This window comes from Lupinus angustifolius, chromosome LG19 (assembly GCF_001865875.1).
Source record: "Lupinus angustifolius cultivar Tanjil chromosome LG19, LupAngTanjil_v1.0, whole genome shotgun sequence".
NCBI classification, from domain to species: domain Eukaryota; kingdom Viridiplantae; phylum Streptophyta; class Magnoliopsida; order Fabales; family Fabaceae; genus Lupinus; species Lupinus angustifolius.
In genome coordinates, this window is record NC_032027.1 from 1,844,186 (window position 1) to 1,852,062 (window position 7,877).

At 34.6% G+C, this 7,877-nt stretch overlaps 1 protein-coding gene across 1 annotated transcript; it reads left to right on the forward strand.

Annotated features, from left to right (window-relative positions):
- Positions 4,643–6,882, forward strand: LOC109333894. The gene is made up of 3 exons (XM_019569476.1): positions 4,643–5,107; positions 5,456–5,867; positions 6,710–6,882. Exons 1-3 carry the CDS (start codon positions 4,643–4,645, stop codon positions 6,880–6,882), a joined length of 1,050 nt encoding a protein of 349 aa, XP_019425021.1.

The following is a 7,877-nucleotide window of genomic DNA, read 5'->3' on the forward strand; positions in this document are numbered from 1 at the left end:
TTTCATGAGTTTTAAAATCAAGTTTTAGTACACCCCTAACCAAATTGTTTTTAGATAGTTTATCTAGATGTTTTACATGAATATGAGGGACATGCCTATGCCAAAGCTATATATAATTTTCTTTAGAAATAAAACATTTTGAAAATAATGTCGTGACATCTTCTAGGTTAACCATATAGATGTTATTAATACAATATCTGAAAAATTTGACCTTATTTGATAAATTGTCACGAATTATGTAACACTCAGAGTCGAAAGATGCACAATTACCTTTGTCGCAGAGTTGGCTCATACTCAATAGGTTGTGCTCCAGGGCTTCAACGTATAGTACATTGTCGATCACTGCATGAGTTGAGTTGCCAATTGTCCCAGTACCACGTATCTTTCCTTTGTTGTTGTCTCCATACATGACAAACCCTTTTTCTTTCAATGATAGATCTAGGAATTTCGATCTATCACCCGTCATATGCCTCGAGCAACCACTACCAAGATACCAATTCTACCCGTGTGCTCGTAGACATACATGTAAAATAGATCACTTACCTTTTTCAGGTACCCAATTTATATTGGGTCCTTTTTTGTTAGTAACTAGGGAGTTATCTCCCTTTTTCATCCAAGAATATACACCACTAGGTATACCATACTTCCTGATATAGCAAGAGTAGGAAGTGTGGCCATGTGTGCCACAATAGAAACATGTAGGAACTTTCTTATTATAAAACTTTTTATTAGGTCGAGCTACAAGTTTTCTATATGGTCTTTTCCTACGCATAGGGGGAATATATCCTAATCCAGTATGGTACCAACATATCGAGTTTGACTATGCATAGTGTCTAATTAATTTTGACTCTCTAGGAGTTTGTTGAGTTTTTCATTAAGTTTTAAACTCTCATTTTTCAAAGTCTCGCAAGACTCATAGACAGTTGATTGACATAAATTATCATTTGAGCAATTGCATGTATTACAAGAAAATATTAGATCTAAGGTTTCATTCTAAAGTTTCAGCTCATCTAATTCTTTCTGTATTAAAACTATTTTCTGTTCATTAAGAAGGATTACTCATTTTCTATCAGAAATAGTCCTAGCTAATTTTTTTAATTCTTCGTGCAATTCGACATAAGCATTATATAAGTCCTCATAAGGAGGTGAATCATCATCAGAAGAAGATGAGGTGTCAGAGTATACGCCATTATTTACCTCCTTTGGATTTGAGTCGCAAGCTTCATTAGGCATAGCTTGGCGGTCTCCTCTTCATCTGAGGTGTTTGATGTCGTATCCTCCTCTAGTACATCCAGGACTATGTAGGCTTTCTTTGACTTGAAGTCTCGAGGAGTTCTCTTCTTCGAATCAACTTTCTTGAGGTAAGTAGGACATTGAAATTTCATGTGTCCTGGCTTACCACACTCGTGGCAAGTGAAGCGCTGTTTGTTACCTTTGCGTTTTCTAGTTGACTCACGTGCTTCTTTCTTATGAAAACATTTAAAGCCTCCTTTCTTTAAGATTTTCCCGAATTTTCGTTTGAGACATTGTTGCTTTAAGAGATATGCCTTTCTTTTTGCGATCTGATTCCTCATGCATCCTCAAGCGCCCAAGTTCTATCTCGTGCTCTTGAAGCTTTCCAAATAATGTTGCCAAAGGCATGGGGTCAAGATCCTTGGATTCCTTGATAGCTGTAACTTTAGATTGCCATCTCCTGTCAAGACAATGCAAAACTTTATTAGTTAGTTCTGCTTTGATAAAAAATTATCTAGAGCAACTAAATGGTTTACTATATGTGTGAACCACTTTTGCATATCGCTGATAGATTCACTCGGCAACATACGAAAACGCGCGTACTCATGTGTCAGGGCATTCATCTTGGCATGCTTAACTTTGCTAGTGCCTTCATGAGTCACTTGTAAAGTGTCCCACATTTTCTTGGCACTTTGACACTGCGAAACCCGAAAGAGTTCATCATATGATAGGGCCGATGTGATGATGTTTTTAGCACGTAGGTTGTATTGAACCTTTTTACGTTCATCATCAGTCCATAAACTCTTGGGTTTTTCATTCGGTTCATCGTCCACTAGGTGCATTGGGACTAAAGGACTGTTTACATCAGATTCCCAAATATCCGAGTCAATGGCTTCAATGAACATCTTCATCCGGGCTTTGTAGTAGGCGTATCCTTTGCCACTGAATACGGTAGGGCAGTTAACGGATGCGCCATCACCACCAAAGGGGTTGGTGGAACCCATTTTTTCCCTTCAGGATCACGCGTATGCGGTTGATCTAGCACGTAGTACTAGCTCTAATACCACTTGTTAGATATCATTGGACAGAACACACCTATAAGGGGGGGGGGGTGAATAGGTGTCGCGGTTACCAATTACCGCTTTTTGCACCGAAGCCCTATTCTGGAAAAAGCCCCAGTTAATCGATTAACACCTTGTCTTAATCGATTAACTCATAGAAAACAACAAGTTGCAGAATGGTTTATTGCACAACCACTACCGATATTAAAAAACATATAAAGTAGATATATTTGAATAGAATTAAACTCGATATAGCAAATTTACAGTATCAACAATATCAGCTAAAATTAGGCAATAATACAACTTGAAACACCAAGTGATTAAGGATAAAAAAAGCCTATAACAAGGAATTTTATCCTGGTTCATTTATGTGTCCATTTGCAAAGTACATCCAGGCCTCCCCTTTTGATCTCAGGAGATTCTCTTCACTAATGTTGAGACGAATGTATTGTTACATGCAAACTTCCAATACAAACACTTAGACGCTCCCTTCTTGATTCCAAGAACCCACTTTCTTGGTTTGAATATCCTAATCGCCTAAGAAAACCTTTCTTACGATCTATCCCCATCCAAGAAAATGTTCTAAACTCAAGACCTCTAAGTCTTGGTGAAGACTCACTAAATCTGTTAGATGGTAAAACACCAAGAGACAACTTCCCTTATTACAACAAAAAATAGTAAAAACACATAGTATTATAAAGCATAATGTAGCTCAAAATATTACAATTGAAACTCAGCTACAAACCTATACAAAACTTACAAGTTAACATGAATATGTATGAGTTCATTAATATGCAGAAACATAGAATTTATACCCTAAAGTTCTTCTAAAGAAATGCAAGAATCGTGCAAGAAAAGATAGAAATGTTTAACACATTAACCACATGCAATTAGATAACAATTAAATCCTAAGCATGATACTATCTCTCACTATCTTAGAATGCATTTCACTCTGCCTATATGAGACAATTAAACACAAAAAATATACAACTAGCAATTCTAAAAATGAATGATATGATTTATGGTGCATGACCGAAAAATACAGTTTATATAGAAAACCTTTCTGAGGCTTAGTTAATCGATTAAGTGCTTTTTTAATCGATTAACGGGTTGTGGAGAATAACTTTTGTCAGGTTTTCAATTATCTGTTAAAATCGAATTCACGTTAATCAATTAAAACCTTTCTTAATCGATTAACTAACATATATTTCAGCTATATGATTAAATGGTAAACTACCTATATGTTATACTTATCAAATATACATGTTTTACCAATATATTATGCCTAAGATGCACAAGTAACATGTATGATTAATACATGAACATATAATAATCTAGACGGTATGTCTAATGTAAATGAATTGATTATTTTTAAGGCTTGTGAGAATGGCATCTAGGGTTACCGAACCTCGACTCAATATCTAAGGCACACATCTAAGACTCTAAAAATGACTCTTTTAAGGAACCTAGTCTAGATATGAAACCCTTGAGTCCATGGCATGTTGATTTGTTGAGTCATCTTCAAGATTTCACTAAATCCTTGTCTTCATCAAAACATAGGCAATCTAATACTGCTATACTTGACACTTTGCACTTTCAATCTGGAGGACGGAGAAAAAGAAAAACTGATTATAAATTTTTCTAATGATCAAATTTCTCCAATAAAGCTTGAAATGAACAAAGGTGGAGATGATAAAAAAGAATAAGAACTGAAATTGAAGGAATTACCTTCACATTTAAAATATGCATTTTTAAAAGGCAACTCCAACAAACCAGTTATCATCAGAAGCTTGCTTTCCACCTTGAAAGAAAACAAACTGATACAAGTCTTGGAGAAGCACCAACAAGAGCTTGGTTGGAATTTGAAAGATTTAAAAGTAATCAGTCTTTCTTACTGCATGCACAAAATCATGATGGATGATGATTTCAATTTAGTAGCTCAACGACAAAGGAGGCTCAATCCGACAATGAAAGAAGTTGTTCGGAAGGAAGTGGTGAAAATGTTAGAAGCTGGAATGATTTACGCCATTTCAGACAACAAATGGGTAAGTCATGTTCAAGTGGTGTCGAAGAAAGGAGGAATTACGGTAATTCGAAATGACAACAATAAGCTCATTCCAACCAGAGCTGTTACTAGTTTGAGGGTAAGATTATCGCAAACTCAATGCGACCACCATAAAATACCATTTTCCTTGCCCATCATGGATCAGATGCTGGAAAGATTATCAGAGCGGGTATTCTACTGTTTTCTAGATGGTTATTCAGGATACAACCAAATTGTTGTGGATCCACAAGATCAAGAAAAGACAATACTCACTTGTCCTTTTGGTGTCTATGCATATAGAAAAATGCCATTTGGATTGTGCAATGCCCCAACTGCTTTTCAAAGATGCATGATGGCTATTTTTGCCAACTTGGTGGAAAAATGCATTGAAGTCTTCATGGATAATTTTTCAGTATTTGGAGATTCTTTCGATTTATGCCTGAAGAACTTGGAGACAATATTAGAAAGTTGTGTTGAGACCAACCTGGTACTGAATTGGGAAAAATGCCATTTCATGGTCACCGAAGGCATTGTTTTGGGGCACAAGATTTCAAGAAAAGGAATAGAAGTTGATAAAGCAAAAGTACATGTCATAGAGAAGCTTCCACCACCAACAAATGTTAAAGGCATCGGAAGCTTTCTAGGACATGCTGGATTCTACCGCCGCTTTATTAAAGACTTCTCCAAAACAGCTAAGCCTCTCTACAATCTTCTCCTTAAAGATTATGCTTTTAATTTTGATGAATCTTGTTTAGAAGTATTCAAAAATGTAAGAAATTTCTTGGTAACCGCCCCTGTTATAATTGCACCAAGTTGGAATCTACATTTTGAATTAATGTGTGATGCTAGTGATTACGCAGTTGGTGTAGTTTTGGGACAGAGGAGGGAAAATGTGTTCCATGCAATACATTATGCTAGAAAAGTTTGAAATGAGGCACAAGTTAACTATGCTATGATATAAAACGAATTGCTAGCTATTGTATTTGCATTGGAAAAATTTATAAGTTATTTGATTGGGGCCAAAATTATTGTTTTTACTTATCATGTTGTAATCAAATATCTCCTAAATAAACCTGACTCCAAGCCACGGTTAATACGATGGGTGCTACTCTTGTAGGAATTTAACTTGGAAATCTGTGACAAAAGCGAGAAAGATAATCTCGTGGCAGATCATTTGTCACGATTAAACAATGAAGAAATCACGAAAGGAGAGAGAGAAATAGCAGAAGCATTTCTGGATGAAAAGCTATTTCTCCTTCAAGAACGACCATGTTTTCCTGATATAGCCAACTACAAAGCCTCAGGAATTTTTCCTAATCATTTCAACTATCAGCAAAAGCAGAAATTTCTCAAAGAAGTCAACTATTACGTTTGGGATGAGCCATACTTATTTAAAGAAGGAACTGACAACATAATTCGAAGATGTGTTGATTCAAAGGAGGCTAAGAAAATTTTATGGCATTGCCATAATTCTACTTGTGGAGGACACTACAATGGAGAACGAACTGCTGCGAAAGTCATCCAATCTGGTTTTTTCTGGCCTTCTATTTTTAAAGATGCCAAAAAATTTGTTCAAAAATGTGATGCATGCCAAAGATCTGGCGGAATTCGAAAAATAAATGAAATGCCTTTGCAAAATATTTTGGAAATAGAAATTTTTGATTGTTGGGGCATTGATTTCATGGGTCCTTTCCCATCATCGTTTTCGAATGAATATATCTTGGTGCCTGTTGACTATATTTCTAGATGGGTAGAAGCATTAGCAACACCAAAAGCGGATGGAAAAACAGTCATAAATTTTCTGAAAAAGAATATTTTTACCCGCTTTGGAACATCAAGAGTACTCGTAAGTGATAGGGGATCTCATTTTTTAAACTCCCAATTACACAAGGTTTTGGAATTTTATAATGTTAGACATAAGGTAGAATCACCTTATAACCCACAAACCAATGGGCAAGCTGAAGTATCCAACAGAGAATTGAAAAGAATTTTAGAAAAGACAGTCTCTTCCTCAAGGTAAGATTGGTCACAAAAGTTGGATGATACTTTATGGGCATATAGAATTGCATTTAAATCACGAATAGGCCAAACTCCGTACCAACTAGTTTACGACAAAGCTTGTCATTTACCAGTTGAATTGGTGCATAAAGCCTATTGGGCACTTACATTTATCAATTTTGATTTGAATGATGCAAGAAAAAAACAAAAGAATCAATTACACCAATTAGAGGAAATGAGGTTCCAAGCTTATGAATCTTCAAGATTGTATAAAGAAAAGGCTAAAAGTACCGTGACTCCAAAATTCGAAGAAATTATTTCTATAAAGGTCAAAAGGTACTCTTGTTTAATTCAAGATTAAAACTGCTTCCAGGAAAATTCAAGACCACATGGTCAGGGCCATTTATGATAAAAGATGTTAAACAATACGAAGCACTTGAATTGGAAGATCCAAAGTCTCAAAGGACTTGGACAGTGAATGGACAAAGGTTAAAACCATACTTGGGTGATAAATCAGGCTCCATCATCGAAATTGCATCAGAATAACCTCTACAACTGAAATAGGCGTCAAGCTGTTGACGTTAAACGAGCGCTTTCTGGGAGGCAGCCTAGGAGTTATTTAGTTTTTAAATTTCTTTTTAATTTTTGTTATGTTTTGTGGTTTATTAAGTTTTGTATTTAAAGTAATATGTTATTCTTAAAAAAAAATCATATGCATCAAACATCTCCTTAAAACCAATATTTCCATTGGCTTGAGGACAAGCCATCATTTAAAGAGGGGGAATATGATTTAATGCATATGAATTTTTTTAATAAAATTTAATAGTATATATAAGATTGTATACTTATTTAAAATTAATTTGGTTGTCCATAAACTCAAATATTTTTTGAAAACATAAATCATATTGGCTAAATAATAAATTATGGCATGATTACATGATTAAAAATTGCTAAGCATATCTTAACTTAAGCTTTTATTAAGAAAAATGAGATATATGGTAAACTGTTTGTGAAAACATCACTTAATGTCATAACTTGAAATTTTTTAAAAATGGAAATTAAATTTGTGGAACATGATCTTTGCAAACATTTTTTAAAATCAAGAAGTATAAATCTAAGCCAAGTGTGGGAGTGAGCCAAACATGTGAGGATCAAAGTTAAATCACCATTGGATTTATCTAATTAAACTTGTTTGAGTCTTTAAGTCTCTTAATTGCATAAGATTGATAGGAAGTGATCAAGGCATTTTATTTCTTTAGTTGAACCAAATGCCAAAAAGTCTAACCAAAAATTCGGATTATCCTTTGATAAGCCCCTTTGAGCCAAACAAAGTCAAACATTTTTTTCAAATTATCCCATGAAAACCGAATTTGAAAACAATGTTCTAAAGAGAGCATTAATTTTTAAAAAGAGTGTTTGAAAGAATCAAGTTGGGGGGAAAATTGGTGGACTTGGATTCTTAAAAAAGAAAAAGAAATTTTTTCTCAATCTCTTTACAAAAACAAAAAAAAATTATAAAAGAAAGTGAAAAACAAAAGGAT

What these genes read in the sequence shown, in the direction of transcription:
- LOC109333894 (XM_019569476.1), top strand. Translation starts at nt 4,643, where the DNA reads ATGCCATTTGGATTGTGCAATGCCCCAACTGCTTTTCAAAGATGCATG. An exon ending in GTTTAGAAGTATTCAAAAAT is followed by an intron (nt 5,108 to 5,455) that starts GTAAGAAATTTC and finishes CTACTCTTGTAG; the next exon opens with GAATTTAACTTGGAAATCTG. An exon ending in TGCGAAAGTCATCCAATCTG is followed by an intron (nt 5,868 to 6,709) that starts GTTTTTTCTGGC and finishes AACTGCTTCCAG; the next exon opens with GAAAATTCAAGACCACATGG.